At 33.4% G+C, this 17,022-nt stretch overlaps 1 protein-coding gene and 1 long non-coding RNA gene across 3 annotated transcripts in view; one reads left to right on the top strand and one right to left on the bottom strand.

Moving 5' to 3' along the window:
* Positions 1-17,022, top strand: part of LOC138126044 (uncharacterized) — a 68,573-nt gene that overhangs the window by 49,528 nt on the left and 2,023 nt on the right. The window contains exon 4 of one of the 2 annotated variants that reach the window (XM_069041729.1): positions 6,765-6,926. The exons of the other annotated variant lie outside the window; for it this stretch is intronic. Within the exon in view, the coding sequence (XP_068897830.1) occupies positions 6,765-6,926 (162 nt within the window). The remainder of the gene's footprint in view (positions 1-6,764; positions 6,927-17,022) is intronic. 2 annotated transcript variants of the gene reach the window in all.
* LOC138126108 (uncharacterized) lies at positions 12,741-13,444 on the bottom strand. Its single transcript, XR_011157634.1, has 2 exons — positions 13,187-13,444; positions 12,741-13,132 (listed from the first exon to the last, which is right to left on the bottom strand). It is a non-coding gene; the product is annotated as an uncharacterized lncRNA (long non-coding RNA).

Below are 17,022 nucleotides of genomic sequence, written 5' to 3'. Positions count from 1 at the left end.
TCGTACAACATCACCATGCAATGTTACCGTAGTGGATTTAAAATATTTTTTTCGATTTCCAAAGCTTCTAAATTCTCTATTATGCAGGATTAGATATTGGTAGTGAGTAATCTTGTACTTTATGATAATATTTACGATTAGAGGTAGCTGTCATGACAATTTAATACATATATTTTGAAATAATTTATCTGTTAAGAGCCACTTTCAAAAACCGCCAAATCAGCAAATAAGTCCAATAGAATTTTTTTAACATTTTTCTGACGTTTGCGGTAGTCTCTTCTACACCGTAGTGCACCGTTAGTACGCCATTTTTGGGACACCCTGTATGTTAAGTTCATGCATTGATAACAACATAAATTGTTGTGATTGTAACTATTTTTCATTGGTAGGTTATGTTTTTGAAATATTACTTCGGTGAACTGATGTTTAATTTAAATCAAAACACTGGCGAGGCATTTTGACACTGTTAAATTTCTGTTGCATCCAACTGTACCTACTCATGAAGGGACGGGTGCTCACCCTCCACCCTTAATTTTGTAGAAGTAGGTAGTAGATAGAAGATGTAAAATTTGTATAAACAAAATGGAAGTTAAGACGTCCGGCACCAAACGTTTCTATCGTAATTCATAACAACGCAACGCAACAAAACATAACAGGGGTTACAGTCCTAACAGACATTTATTGTTATTTAATTTCCTAAAATAATAAAAAAATTCTAAAAGTGGTTTTCACTACTTTTCACTACAAAGTGGCTACGAAAATTGGAGTCACTTTTCTTAACATTGCCAAGGAGATGTCGCTGTTTTTACAAAAAATTTAAGGATCAAAAATACTATAATATATTATTTTATCTATTTATCTACTTTCCTTTACTAATTCCTGAGATTTCGGCTGCTCAAGTTTTCATATTAGACTAGGGACTTTCGCGTGGGTTGGTAATAGACATTTTTCACAAAAATGTAAGGTTATATTTACTAAATTTAAGGCCCATACACAATGGCGTTAACGTTACGTCGATGTTAAAACGTTAATGTTAACGTTAGATCTAGAAATTCAAAATTACATGTATTTCATTGTGGACCGTTCACAATGACGTTATGATGAAAATTAATGTTGCATGATATTGTTAGCGTTAACGTTAGTTCTAGAAATGTTCTGGCTTCTTAACGTTACATTCTAACATTAGCGAACGGAAATAATTTATACAAAGTACTGAAATACATGTAATTAGATGTAACGTTAACATTAACGTTTTAACATCGACGTAACGTTAACGCCATTGTGAAAGGGCTGTTACCTCATAGGTTCATTCGTTACCTTGACGCCTGACGTTAAACGACTGATGTTACCAATAAACCAATATAACTAAAGCTAAAAGTTACCAAAAACAGTTTAATAATATGCTTCATTATTAAACTGTTTTCGGTATAATAATGAGCCTATTTGTAACTCAAAGTAGATAAAGTATATTTAAATAAATGGCAACATGGAATTGAATATTTTGTGCAATTGTCACTATTTTTAACAGTTGTCAATGTCACTGTCAATTTAAAATTATGAATTTCAATATTGAGCAGCGAATAAACATCATAACATGGTATTATCCTGCTAAAGAAGGTCGCTCTGGTAGAACAGCAGCTGTACGAGTGCAGGATCATTGGCGTGCACCATAATTATTCTAATCGGCTACAACTAACATTTGTACTTATAGTAAATTCATTTTTGTAATGACGAACTGGCTGGAACTTTTTTTTTGTTAGATATTTTTACAAAATAAATAAAAATTTGACAGTTGGCAACGATTTCAATTGTCATATTATTGTAACAGATTAGAGCATCAATAAGTAAGCAGACGAAGCAGTACATTATAAAGGCTTTCAACAAAATAAAAGAAATTACTCATGGAGAAAATGGAAACGTAATGAAAAAGTACAAAATTGTAGAAGCAATTGACGTGACACATAACCTAACTTTTTAAAAGCCTAAATTCGCTGTAAAAAGACAAAAGTTACTAAATTTAGTAACTCTAGTTCGTCATTACAAAAATGAATTTACTATAGTAAACACTTCACTAAATTTCATTTAACAAATAACTGTGTCTGTTGGTGTTTGGTCTCAACAAAATGTATAAATAAATGAGTGAATTTAATAAGTGATTTTTAGTGGACGTATTTTGAGCGAAAGAAATTTCACTTGCGGCCTGAGAATTAAATTTCGACTAATAGATAATAAACTGAATAAATAAATAAATTTATGAACATGAACAGCATGAAGAGAACGTGAGGTGTGAACTATGTGATCCTGTTAAGATAGATTTATAAACTCTTCCCCAGTCGCAGCAGTTGCGTTTGTTTCTGTGGCGGTTGCGGTACCTATAGCCGCAGCAGTGGTGGCAAGGATTCCAATTTATAAACTTCTTCCCGCCGGTATATCACCTGTCAACACATTATACAGGGTGAATTCGAAATACGTCACAATCTTAAAACCCCAGGATCTTCAGGAAGTGAATAAACCGAAAATGTGGTTAAACATTTTAAATTCAACAACTAATCTGCACGCGGTACTAGCACCCACCTAACAAAACTTTTTGCACCTTTTTTACTCGATAACTTTTTAAATCTTACTGTTCGTCCTAACGTGATATCAGCGGCGTACTTAACTTTTGTGCTTGAACTGTACATGGCTTTTCTGTCCTTATGCGGATCTATAGTGCAAAACTGAGTGCACGTGATTTTCACAATTTGTCTGAAGATCCTGGGGTTTTAAGATTGTGAAGTATTTCAAATTCACGCTGTATAACCTATATTTCTTTGTTGATACACTTTAATATCTCTTTATTTTACAATGATTGACGAAAAAAATGCTTTTGGGAACTTTTGGGTTGTTACTGCGTTCTTATGTACATAATACTAAAAATGAATCGTCGAAGAAGGTATAGAACCAGGCCAATTAATAGACAAAGGAAAACTCAAAAAAATTAAGAAGTTATTTAAAATATCAACACATGAGGCCAGGAGGGATATAAAAATCAGATATTGAGGTTATATACGTATGTTTATTATGCTGTCAACAACCAACACCTGTTTTACCATTTACGAGTTCAATTTCAATTGCTTAGGTACACCTGATTGGTCAAGGGTTACTGAATCCGCAGCGGTTGCCACAGAAGATAAAAATTGATTATATCCAACGGCACAGATGCGGCTGGCAAACTGCAACCGTTGCTGATACCGAATTCTATAAATGACAGTACCCAATACGCATCTTTTATCTTCTTATTGTTGCGTCAACAACAACTGCTGCGGCTGCGGAAAAGTTTATAAATCCAACTTTAAACTGACCCCACGCTATACTTCTCGCTCAAGCCTGGAAATTATGTTATATATTGTGTTTTTGAAAGTTGTGCAGAAATTTTAACCACGAGCCACTGGCTTCATGTAGAAGGGTGTATTTTTAAAATGTGCCGAAATTTTACCTACGAGGTTGTGGAACAACGTAGAAGACTAAAAGCAATTAAAAAAAATTGTAGCTCAAAATAAAGGTCATTTTAGAGTTTTTTAAATATTTTTTCCGAGTTCTACATGAAGCCAGTAGCTCGTGGTTAAAATTTCAAAAACACCTTGTATATAATATAGGGAAATCTTTTCACCTGACAGTTGTTTTGTCAGCGACAACGATGCATATTCCCATCAATGGGTGGCGTGCTTCATTTTGTGCTCAGCGCCGAACCGCAGCTACTTGAGAGCGATGAACACTGGCGGAGCTCTCTGACGGCGAGGGCTCCAAGGAACGAATAATGAATGAAAATGTTTTGAAAACTACATATTTTAGAAAAGATCGCGTTTCGCCAATAGTTAAGTTCCAAGAAAATAACATACTATCGCGGCCAAAATACTTTGGTCGTCAATGTGACATAAATGACATTCAATTGTAAAGCAAACTTTAGGATGTTTAACCTTATTTTTTACTACTGTCAAAATTATTTTAATCTATCAGTGTCATACGGGTGGGGTAAATCCCAGCTGCGGAGGCAGGATTCAAAAGCAAAAGATCAACATGGTCGCGGTTTAGACAACCTTCAGAAGCAAGTAAGACGATTTATCCAAAACTGAAGGTGCCATATTTTTGACAAGAATAATTTGAAATTGTCATGTATATTGACATTAATACTTGATTTACATTTGAAGTGTCAAAAAGTGACGACCAAAGTATTTTGGCCGCGATAGTACTCTGCGACAAATAATTTAAAACAAATTAAGTGAAAGGTTTTAAAAAAGCACTAAAAATGACAGTAAAATTAAATCTTGACTACAAATAAAGTAGAAGAATTAGAGAAATAATTTACTTTGTAATTTTACAACACGTGGACACGAACATTACTGCTGTCAGTATTGAACGTATTGGGTGATTCAAAATGATTGTGGCAACTGTGTGGGTAGGGTAGAGTTGATATTTCTTTGACAGTTCATAGTCGCGCAATTTTGAAAACTGTCAAATCAATGTGTAATGATATCAAAAAAATCAAATGCACCCTTATGAAATGTCATACAAATGACAACTCTACCTCATCCACACAGTTGCCACATAAATTTTCGTACATAGTTGTCATACTTGGCCACAATCATTTAGAATCACCCAATATACCTTCAGCTACTTTGAAGATCAAATCCTGAGTTTCTCTCTGTAGTGGTTTCGTTTCCTTCTTGATTATTCTCGACCAGCCCATTTTCTTACCCCATACTTGACCAAAATCGGCTTTGTTAATTCATAAACTGGTTACATTAGCAACACGACAGCTTTTCGATATTTCTTGAATTTTTTTATGTACTTAACCGTTTTTGCTTTCCATCATAATTTTGAATGTTTACAATTTAATGTTTGTTAGGGCCATTGCGAATGTATGTAATTTGTTGTTTGGTTAGAAACCTGAAAATTACTCTGAATTGCTGACTCTGTACAAAAAAAAAATTGAACAAATGTACAGTCGTTGACCAAAATAAAATAGGACAAAGTAAATTTCGATTGTGTGATTCGATATTTTTGCGAAACCCATCTCTTAGGAAACAAAAGTGTCAAAAATAAAAAAACAATTCTGATAAGTGTCATCATTCGACAATATTTCAAAAACTCAGAATCATTCATTTGAACAAAGTGACAGTGACGAGATGACAAGTGAAAAAACACAACCTAACTTTTTGTAAATCAATCGTCAAGTCAAATCAAGTTGTAATCTGAGACACATACGCGTCAGTTACACTACACAAATTTTTGAATTGTGAAACTGTCTAAGGTAACAGTTTGTCCTATTTTATTTTGGTTAACGACTGTACATTATTTGAAAATTTAAATTGGACTTGAAACGCTTTTACATAAATACATACTAGAGTTTGACCTTTACAATGCCATGTATGTACCTGCAACTCTGTTAATCTGCTACTCCTATTACTTTTTTTCGTTTCTACGAGTACTTTGTTTTGTTACTTTTCTAACAAGTACAAACGATTTTTGTCATTTTCTACGACGAAGCGTTTTGATTCTAATTTGCGGTTTTCGCTCTTTGACTAAACATTTGAGATAAAAAATACTAAAAAGTCACTTAATCTAGTGAACATTAATTTGATGTTTCTCTCAATTTGAAATCTGCTAACATCAAATTCATTTATTTAATTATTCCCTAATTTTTTAATTGGAATTTCCAAAATGTCGAACAAGTGTTTCATTCGAACGTTTTTTCTCATGAACCCTTTGTTAAAGATTATTGTGCCGACAAAGACATTGAGAAACATAAAATTTACAACCAAGAAAATTTCGCTGTTTGTAAATGGTTGTTAAGGACGTTTCCTTGAAATTATTGAAACCATTGTAAAACATTGTAACGTTTCCTCTTACAACCACTTGGTATACACATACAGTGTGTCGCATATAAGATAAAGTGTGTTATTTTCAGAATCTGTAGGAGTACATATTTGAATTTTCGCACAGTCCTAGAACTTCATAAGATGTATTTTTTCAGTTCTTAACTCAACTGTGAGTTGTAAATCCAGCCAAATGTGATCTCGCGAATAGGGTCAGTGCTCATTATCTTGCTTCGCGTTGGAGATATCGAAAGAAGTTATCAGAAAAAGTTGTTCAGAATTCAATTTTCACCTCTGGACTCCACGCAAATTTCGTATTATGATTGTGTGATCATTTCTTATAATAAAAATAGTTAATTACTGTTCTGTTCTGATAACTTCTTTGGATACCTTTAATGCGAAGCGCGAAATATTGTGAGATCCTAGTTGGCTGGGTTTCAATTTACGGTTGAATTAAGTACCTGAAAAGATGCATCTCATGAAGTTCTACGATTACGGATAACGAAAATATAAGTCTGTCTTCGTCTTAAGTGCAACAGACTGTACACATTCATGTACATATTCCAATTTAGTATTTACAATTATTGTAGGGTTGTCGAACCTATGCCAATTTCAGTTTTACTTGTCACGAGCAATCATTTAATTGTTCACTGAATTTTAACTAGCAATATAAATGTATCACGGCACAAGTACTATTGATCAACGTTAAGATACAGTTCTTGTTTCATTTTCTTGAGAAGACATAAATCAGATAATGATAGAGCGGAAAGGATATCACTCGCAGAAGTAGCTAGTAATTTTCCACCGATTGATTCTGAATTTCCTCCGTTTATCGATGTCCAAAGACGAGGAAATGATACGTTTAAAACACTATTTTAAATTTAACGTAAATCATAAACTTAATTTCAGTTTGCAGAAGCACGTGAAGAATGCGTCAGATGTAGAATATCCTGCTTACGGAGTCACAGGACCTAATAAAGATGCATCACCATCCGGCGACAGACGACTGGCACAGTCTGCACAAATGTATCACTATCAGCACCAGAAACAGCAAATCATAGCGATGGAGAGGTTTGTATTGTATTATATTGTATAAATTAATTTAAACAGTCCTGGGGGTATCACAGTTTCGTCTTTGTATTCGAATTTAATTAATTACGTAAGTTAAATTATACTTCTAAAGAACTAAATTCGTTAAGTAGAAATCAAATCAATAGTTAAAAGTTTGCGGCACTGAACAAATTAAATAATCTTGTAGCAATTCTGATTTATTCGAGAAAGATTGCTATCTCTAAATAAGTGCGAACTTCACAAGAAAAGTTTTGCCACATTGTGACGCAAGTTGTCAATTTCGAAACTGGCGATGGACAGAGAAGAAAAACGAAATGACAATAACTTCAAGCAACTATAAAAAATGCAATTTCCTAAATGGAACTTATCGTTGCTTCAATTCCAGTTGCAGTAAAAAAATTCTTAGGTAGATATATTTATAAATAAAAAATAATACATTATTTCCTCACAAAAGTATTATTTATTACATATTAACCCCAAATTATAGTTGTTCTTTATATGAAAAATATGAATTAATTTTTCTAAAGATTAAAATATTTCAATGTCCAGAATAAAAAATCATATTCACACGAGGGAAGGGGAGGAGGTTATTATTATTTATTGTCTTTAATGTCGAATTAGAAGAATTAGGACAACCCTTCTAAATTTACTTTTCAACATAATCACGTAAAATAGTATATTGTTATATAAGTGAGGAAAGGGATGCATTGCTAAACGAGAATGACAATTGGATCACGAGCGATAGCGAGTTGATCTAATCATTCAAGTTTAGCAATGGACCTTTCCTCACGTATATAACATACTATTTTTTCCAACGTCAAGAGCTTTCGGTTTATCTTGCATAGGTATTATCAATTTATTATTTTATACAAATCAACATAGAAGTAAAATTTTAAAATCACGTTTCCATGCTCACAGTAAACAATAAAATTTAATTAATGAATGTCAAGTCGTGTTTTTACCAAAACGTGAAAATTAATCAGAATTTACTAAACAAATAGTGATGGAAGTAGAAGATAGTGTTGTAAATTTACCAAATACAGAAATTAAAGAAGCAGCGAACTAGGTATCTTTGGAATTATTACCTATAAAATCTCGAGCACGCTACGGAAAGGAATACAATCCGTTACTGATATGGAGACAAGTAGTAAGAAGTGCTAGTTTGGCGTCAACGTCAAGCTCTGTACCGACACGTTATTTAGAAAAAAAAAATCAGGAACATTTGGAGTTTTAATTCGTGTAAAAAATTGTACATTTAATTTCTATAATACTGATAAAAAAGTTAAGTATCTTTGCTAATTGTTAATAAAGAATTCTTACAAATGTATATGTATGTATGATCAAAATTTTTTTTTACTTTCCCCACTAGTGAGGGAAGTGATTTACTTTCCTCACATGTGATGCAAACGCCTACTTTCATCTCTAAATTGAGTGATGGAAATGTCATTTTCAGACTTGACGTTGGAAAAAAATTTTTGTACGCTGTTTTAGAATACATATAATATTCTGATTCTGATAGTGGCTTTAGATACGGAATGACTCACATTCTAGAACTGTTACAGAATATTATTGCATTACTTGTTATACCGGGTGATCAAGAAGGACTGTTTAAGTTGGCAGTACAATTAAGAAAATTTTTTAATTCGTTTATTTATAACACTGCAACCGGATATGTTTTGTTGGTTTATTTGACAAATATCTGATGTAGGTATAGCATTAACAACGACAAGCCATCAACAATCGAAAGTTACTCCTGTTATACGATTTAAAATACAATTCAGTGTTACCAACTTAAACAGTCCTTCTTGATCACGCCGTAGAATGAGCAAGGTTGGTAGAACTGAGTAATTTGTATAGTAGGTTGCCTCGTTGAAAATTGGGGGAGGGGGAAGTAACTCGTGACGTAAACTCGTAAATCAACCCAGAAATGTTGAGTGTTCGAATAGAACCCAAGGTCTATAAGCTCCGTGGGGTTTATTGAGTGTTTTTTTGGGTTTTATTCTAGTGGGGGAACACTTAATGCCTAAAACTCGAATAAATGTCAACCGTTAATCCGTCATTAATTGTCAAAATAACGTAAATACAATAATAGTAAATAAATTTTATTATAATACCAAATTTAGGAAACATCACCCCAAATCTGCTAAGTATTGAAAGATTTAATTTACCACGCGAAAACGGTGGTAGGGATTTTTCAAATCTATACTTGGGCCAACCAACAGATATAGTAATAAAACCGCCCCCTATTGCCCGCGTATTTTAAATAGCAGCTTCCAATTGGCTTATTCAAAACGTGCGCAGATTTTCGAAAGCCTGATGTACATCCACAAAAATTACTTGACGGCATCCGGCATCTCATTCGTTTTAACCTCGCTTCGGGAGTTTGACCACGTGTTTATGTTTGTTTGTTTTCCTTTGCATTTTTCGATTTGTATTACAAAATAGTTTTTTTTTTCAAGACTTTTGGTTCTCTATTTGTTACAAAGAACCTGCTTCATTGTGAAACAGGCTTTTTTGTTTTCGACCAGAGTAGGCTATTTTAATTTTTTTAAATGTTGGTATCGGGGCTATGTCAAAATAACAAAATCAAAATTGTTCGAACTGCCAGTGTCAAATTTGACTTTATTATTAAGTATTAAGGTAAATTAGTTTCAAATTTCTGCAATATTTACATTTATTACTAAATACACACATTATCATATTCGGCATAACAGACCAGACATTATTATTTTAAATAAACAACAAAAACAAGCATATCTTTTAGATATAGCTTTTCCAAATTCACATAATTAATATAATACAGGGAACACATTGGTAGTTGAAATTCAAAAAGGTATATTATTATACTCATGTCATATCGTGAGGAAATTCCTTAACATTAACACAGAGCGCAATATAAAAACACAACAAAGTCAAAATGTGGAGGCGAGACGCCGGTAATTATGTTTTTAGTTCGACACTGTCAGAATTTGAGAATTTTCTTCTATGTGAACGGATTTTAATAAATGTCACAACTTGTCAAAACGAAACGTCAAGCTAATTTTAAAGATTTTAAGTGATTTGGAGCCTTTAAGGGGCTCATGGAAGAAAAAAACGTTGTATTCAACTCGTTCGTGTGTAAATTGGGCCATTTTTAGCGAAGCCAAATTGCATTTACCGTAACAAATGTTTCATAAAATACAGGGTTATTATAAATGTTTCTCACATCTAGTTGGCGTGGCGGCGCACCTATGTAAGGCGCACAGCCACCTACGATATTAGAAACATTTATCATTTATTTCTGCAAAACTTTTTTTAAGTTACCTGCAGAAAAACCACAATTCTGCTAGAAATTTCACTGTGGCTCACTTCTCGTAGAAAACCCAAATCGTTAACTAACTCAGCGTTTTCCTAGGTTAAAAGTTAAAACAGTTCTGAAGTATCAAATGCCTGGTACGTGTTCTCAAAATTCTCTGCCAAGTTTAACATTCTCTCTTAATCTTTAATCATCTGATATAGAGTTCACTCATATCCGTACACATTTCTTGCCGGGCGGTAAGTCCCTTGTACTGACATAGGTATTTTATTTATTTTATTAGGTACTGTCGAACTGTGTTCGTGTTCCTAAGGTAATTAATTAAAATTTTCACGTTGCAAAGCAAATTTAGTTTACCACATAAATAGATGTAGCTGTAGATGTAGGTGAATATGTAAAGATTAGATTTTTCAATCAAAAAACCAGGGCTTAAACGTGAAAATCTTATGAAATAAAATTTCATTGTCAGTTTTATTTAAATTCACAATATTACAAAATACAATTACAATTACAAAAGACATATATGACAGAAAGTTATTTTCGCAACGGGTCCAAGATCGTAGTGAGTGCTTTGTCATGACCTAACTAAGTGTAACATATTCTGCCAGACATGCGTTTGTAGAAAGCATTTGAACAGATTTTTGTTTAGACAAACCATGCTATCATTAAACATTTTACCAGATTTGTTAATAAGAAATAAGTCGTTTATTTACAAGAAAATGTTAACAAACAACAACAGAATATTGTTTATAAGAGATAAAATGTGAAAGAAATCAGTTTGAGTCTATCCAAACCTTTTCTTTGTTCTGCATATGGATAATAGAAAAAAATGAAACGTATTTTCTCATTCCTATCAGTAGGTATATCACTTATAATCGTCTCTATAACTAACACGTGTTTAATTGAAAAGTTCTTCAAATTGGCTTTGATCTTTGTCGCTATTTTTGTCTAACCAACTTAATTTACGATGTTGTTGTCTTTTAAAAAATAAAGTCAAAGCCAACTTGATGAACATTTCAATTGAACACTTGTTATTTGCAAGGTAATTATGTTGATTTTTCAAAATATTTTAATAATTCAGGAGATTTCATTTTTTTTACTGCATTTTTTTAATTGCGTTTCAGATAATGTAAAAAACTAATTTTCAAAATTTTAAGCCAGCTCACCAGCCGTCATTACATGTTTGAATTTTCGGTGTAAGGTGCACAGAGTTGTAGGTATATTAGGTATAGACACTTCCCTACCATGACAACTCAATTTACAGACCTCATCAACATCTGATGTAAACAGCTCCCATTGGTCTTCCTTTGAAAGCAATCTGTTGTGCGGTAAATTCGATTGTAATGAAGTACAGAACTTGTCATCTTAAATAACTGATGTCCTATGTGGGACAGCGACATTGTATGCAAATTATGTAATGTTGTTTTCTGCATTATGCCCAATTATACAAAAATGTTCAATTAACTGTTTCATAATCTGATTTTCAAGTTACCAAACGCGGGAACATTGCTGTAAACATTTGTGCAACTTGAAAGTTCAATTACCAATTAGAAATTTAATTGAAATATTTCTTGTTTGGTTCTCATACACTCTATAAGTAAGTACGGAATCTTCTCGTTCTCATTCTACATAATTTTTTGGTGGTTTTTCTGGTATAAAATTTTAAATAGAAAATGTTGCAAAACTACGTGAAATGAATGGCGAAAATAAGCTACTGCTTGCTTTTACCTAATTGGTTATAAAATAAACTTAAGTAAATAATAAATCTCTAATGTGTTTAAATATACATACAGGGTGTCCCAGAACTCGCGGATCAAATTTACACTGCGTTTTCCTTGGTGATAACTGAAAGCAATAGCGTTTAAAAAAAAGTACAGGGTATAATCGATTTTTTGTAATGAATATTTAAAGTTGACCAATCAGAAGGACGCTGTTAATTTGAATTTCACGTAAATTTAACCAAAGGTTTGAATTGCCTAGCAACATAATTCTAGTAAGAATGGTATAGAATTTCAAGTAAATGTTTGGGCAACTGTGAAGATTTTGACAACGTCAAGTTATAATTTGATTCAAAATTGTCAAACTTCGTATTGAAATCATGTATACAGCTGCAGAGTATGCCGAAATGCCCATAATTTATGGAGACTGCCGGCGCAATGCACGTGAGGATGCAAGAGAATATGCAGTACGTTTTTCACGACGTTTGCCACATCCAAATTATAACGTATTTCTACGGTTGGTGTACAGTGCTCGAGACACTGGGTGCTTGGTGCCTACCTGACAAGAAATTGGTGGTCCCCCGCGAGAAGTTAGAACGCCAGAGCAGAGACTGAAGATGCTGTTCTTCAGTCTTTTGATGACGAAGGTAGAAGAAGTATATTTAAATAACTATATTTACCGCGAACCTATCAATATTTTAGAAGAACTAAATGACCAAATTCACGAAACACTGGCTACTGTTAGGTATTCCTAATGTGCTTAGACTGGCAAGGGAAAATTTAATAAAACGAGCTCGCCTATTCCTTCAGTTGAAAGGTGGTCATTTTGAACACTTGTTATAAATTATTCTTTTTATTTTGCATGTTTCTTATTTCATTTGTTGCATTCTACATCGTTTAGTTATAAAATTTGATCTTAAATTTTTACTAATAATGATGCTAAAATAAATAGGTTAGTTCAATCCAGTTTTGTCTTCTTTCTTTCAGAACTGCCACTATGCTTGATCTATTGTTCAAAACCTACGTGTAACTCCAGCTTTTTTTGCAATGTCAAGAATGTTCCTAAAAGTCTTTTCTTTCATTTCGACGATGACGAGTCCCGCTCGTGTAGCTGCGCTAATACGTTGCAGATGCAGAGTGTATGCACAGGAGTCAGGATAAATTTCTTGTGATCCCGATTCACTTCACAGGCCCTGCATATTTCACTTTTTACTAAGATTTCTAAGGTAGTAATATCCATTACTCACTTGACGCAACGTCGCCATTTTACCTTCCATCAACAAAGGTTCAATTCATCATATCCCTCCCGTCAATTTCCTATACCCTTCAAGGTTACAATTGCTCTGGAAATTTTCACTAATAACAAACCATATTAAATTTCATTCATTGCCAGAAGAAGAAATTTCTTGCGTTCCCTGATTTAGATTCTATACAATTGTTCACCTGCCTTTGGCGCAATTATCCCATTTTTGGTTATTTCAAAAGTAGTTGTCACTTTTGACGTCTGTTTCGACAAGTTGATCAGATAAATATTGAAAATAATTTTTATTATTCGTCGAATTATACGTTGCTTGGCAATTGAGAGAAGGTACTCAATTTTCTCATAAAGGGAAAATTAGATCGAGCTCTATTGGTCAATTTGATTAATTCATAACTAAAAAGCTGTTGCACCCTGAATATTTTTCTAAACGTTTTTTACCTTCATTACCATCAAGGAATATACAGTTTCAATTTGATCCGCGAGTTCTGGGACACCTGTATATAAAAGTATCAAAATGTCGACTAACTACACACTACACTGTTATGGCTCGTTTTTTATTGATACATTTTGAGAATGTAAAAAATTATGTAGATACTTGCTGACTTCCAGACACTTTCAATTCCACACAAAAGTAGAAAAAAATACCTACTTAAAAAAACAAATACTTAAGGGCCAGTTTCATAATAAACTTAAAGTCGACTTTATCTTAACGTGACTTTAATGAATTGTTGCAACAATATGTTTCATTGGTAAATGGTGAACTTTAATGTTAAAGTAACTTTAGGCTGATTATGAAATTGGGGGTTAGTCAATTAGTTTTGGACTTTTTATACAGAGTGTCCAAGAACTGGCTCCCCAGAGAAAAAAGGGAGCCTTAGGGCGAATATATTAACGTGTATTTTGAAGAAAAAAAGTCTTATCTCAAATGATAACGGAGAAAAGACATTCTGAAGTTGACCAATCAGAGTTGAGCACCATTAAGGTGAAATAATCGCAATTTTGCGTTGCCTAGGTTTCTTTTTTATCCGTAAACTTCTATAATTCTGACCATTAGATTTGGTCCACTACATTTATTAGAGTAGTTTACGTCAGTTTAACATTTGTTATACATTTTCGCTGCGATATTAAATTCAAGTGTATCATTTAGCATGTATCCTTCCTCTGAGTACGTAGATATGATTCTTACTTTTGCACGATGTGGGAACAATGTACGTGAAGCAGTAAGGTTATACCGTGAACAATTTCCACAAAGACAAAGTCATCCGGATCATAAAGCAATCCTGAAATTAATCGCTCGAAGTCAAGAAACGGGTCAGATGCAGCCAGTTCGAAGAGAAGTTGGGGGTGCTCCAAGAAATGTAAGGACTGTCGAACACGAGGAAGCCGTATTGAATGTCTTTGAGGAAGACGGCACTCGGAGTATTCGAACAGTTTCTCGTGAAATGGGTTTATCCAAGAGTTCGGTGCAGAGAGTTCTGGCTGATAATAGGAGGCATCCATGATACTAAGGGAGGCATCCGTACCACTATACACGGGTACATCTTCTGCCAGAGGATTTATCCAATTAGGCGAGAATTTTGTCTATGGTTACCTAATAAACCAAAACGATGCTGATCCACACTTCTTGTCACGGATCCTGTTTTCTGATGAGTCGCTATTTTGCCGGGAAGGTTGTTCCAATTATCCCAACCTTCATATCTGGGCATAGGAAAATCCAAGAGAATTATTTCCCAGAGGTTTTCAACATAGGTTTTCTGTTAATTTGTGGACTGGGCTATTGAGCGATCGTTTGGCAAGTATAAGTGTGGTGGATCTTTCCATTTGTAAAATTCCGAATCTTCCGCTCTAGATTGGACGGTTTGAATTCCCCGCAAGATTAACGGGGGCAAGATATGCTCATTGGCACGGAGCTACCTGATTTACTTGAAATTGTACCTCTTGCTTATCGCAGAAATGACTGGTTCCAACATGATGGTGCTCCACCACATTTTAGCAGAAACGTTCGGGAAATGTTGGATAACCAATATCCACAGCGTTGGATCGGTCGAGGAGGACCGCATCATTGGCCTGCCAGGTCTGAATCTGAATCATTTGAAATCTATCATTTATCGGCGGCCCATAAATTCAGAGGCTGATCTGAGAGTTCGAATTCAGGAGGCTTTTGTTTCGTTACTGAAGAAATGATAACTAACGCTGCTACAAGAAGTTTGTTACGTAGAGCACAATTGTGCATACAAATGAATGGTGGTCATTTCCGAACATCTGCTTTAACATTATTACCTATTTAAATAAATGGTTCTTTTTAGAATCGTCATTTTTATTGTTTTATTTCGAAGTTACTATCTTTTGCAATTGTCAAGTCTTGATGTTGATGATAGATAAACGTCAACGAATTTTTATATCGAAAAACGTCATAATCCCAGTTGCCCAAACATTTTATTGATTTGTGCGATATCAGAAATTTTTTGTTGTTGTTTAGCAACCGATCGGATTTTTTAGTAATACCTGAGGACGAGCTTCTGGGATTGGTGAAATTAAAAACTTTATAACTCGGTAATTTGAGCTAGCAGAAAATTTATTTTACTCAATTTAGAGTCTCTTTTGTTGTCGGCACATGCCTGTTTTCTCTGGGGAGCCAGTTCTGGGACATCTGTATAAAAAATATATTTTTCTATTATTGATTCAAAAAATTGAAATTCACGCATAGTTATCGGTGCCTGAAGTGGGTCATTTTCTAACGTGTATTTCTTTTTGCATTGTTAGTAAGATCGAAACCATAGAAACCATACAAAACAGTGTGTGAAATGCGATTTCACGCACACGACTATTTCTGTGTTTCACTTCACGCACTGTATTTTATTAGTTACCTAGCAACATGGTCACTGCATTGAAACTTCAGAGTTCCTTCAAAAATTTGAATTTTTAATTTCAATTTTTTGAATCAATTATAGAAAAAATATTGTTTATATTTCGTGCGTGAAGATGTTTTTGTGCATTCAAAGGCTTATACTGCCTCGACCTTCGTCTCGGCGTAAAAGACCTTTTCATGCACAAAAAACACTCTCTTCACGCACTTAATATAAAAATAACTATTTAAAACATAATGCACATAAAAAATTATACGGCTTGTTGCCATGTTTTGCAACAATTTATACTGAATAATGATTTAAGATTTATCAGTTCCATTAGACTAAATTAATTAGTGATTTTAAGAAATATGTTATCCGCTTACTATTTCCAAATACCATTAAAAGGAAGGTTTTTTGTTTAGAAGTAGATTTACGTAACATCCTGTATATTACATATCGGAACCTGGTTCAGATCTCTAACAAAAATAAAAATAATTAATTAAATTCCCAATGCCAATATACACCAGACTTTTTACTAACTGTTATTTGTTCAACAGTTTATAAATGGTTTGGTGTGTCTTGGAAATTTCATTAATTATTATTTTTCATGTTTATACATTTTACATAAAAATTGAGTTAGTGTATTTTAAACATTTGAAAAACATTAAAATTGATAAAACTAACAAAAGAGTGTTACAAAGTTTATAACGCCTATGTTAAAAGTTGAATAAACTTTAAATTGAATTTATACGTCAATCTATTGTCCATAACTTCTAAAGAAGTACCTAACTCAAATTTACATCCAAAAGACGTAAAATCAAATAATGCTAATAATGCACCAAAATAACAAACCTGAAAGTACATATTTCTATTGATTTCACAAAGAAATTTTACTGAATGAATATGTTCATTGAGAATTATAGCTTCTTTCTTTAATTTTCATTGCATATGATTTGACTAGATTGAGAAATTG

This window comes from Tenebrio molitor, chromosome 1 (genome assembly GCF_963966145.1).
Source record: "Tenebrio molitor chromosome 1, icTenMoli1.1, whole genome shotgun sequence".
NCBI classification, from domain to species: domain Eukaryota; kingdom Metazoa; phylum Arthropoda; class Insecta; order Coleoptera; family Tenebrionidae; genus Tenebrio; species Tenebrio molitor.
Note: the sequence above shows the minus strand (reverse complement) of the source record. Positions and strands in the feature narration are given on the sequence as shown.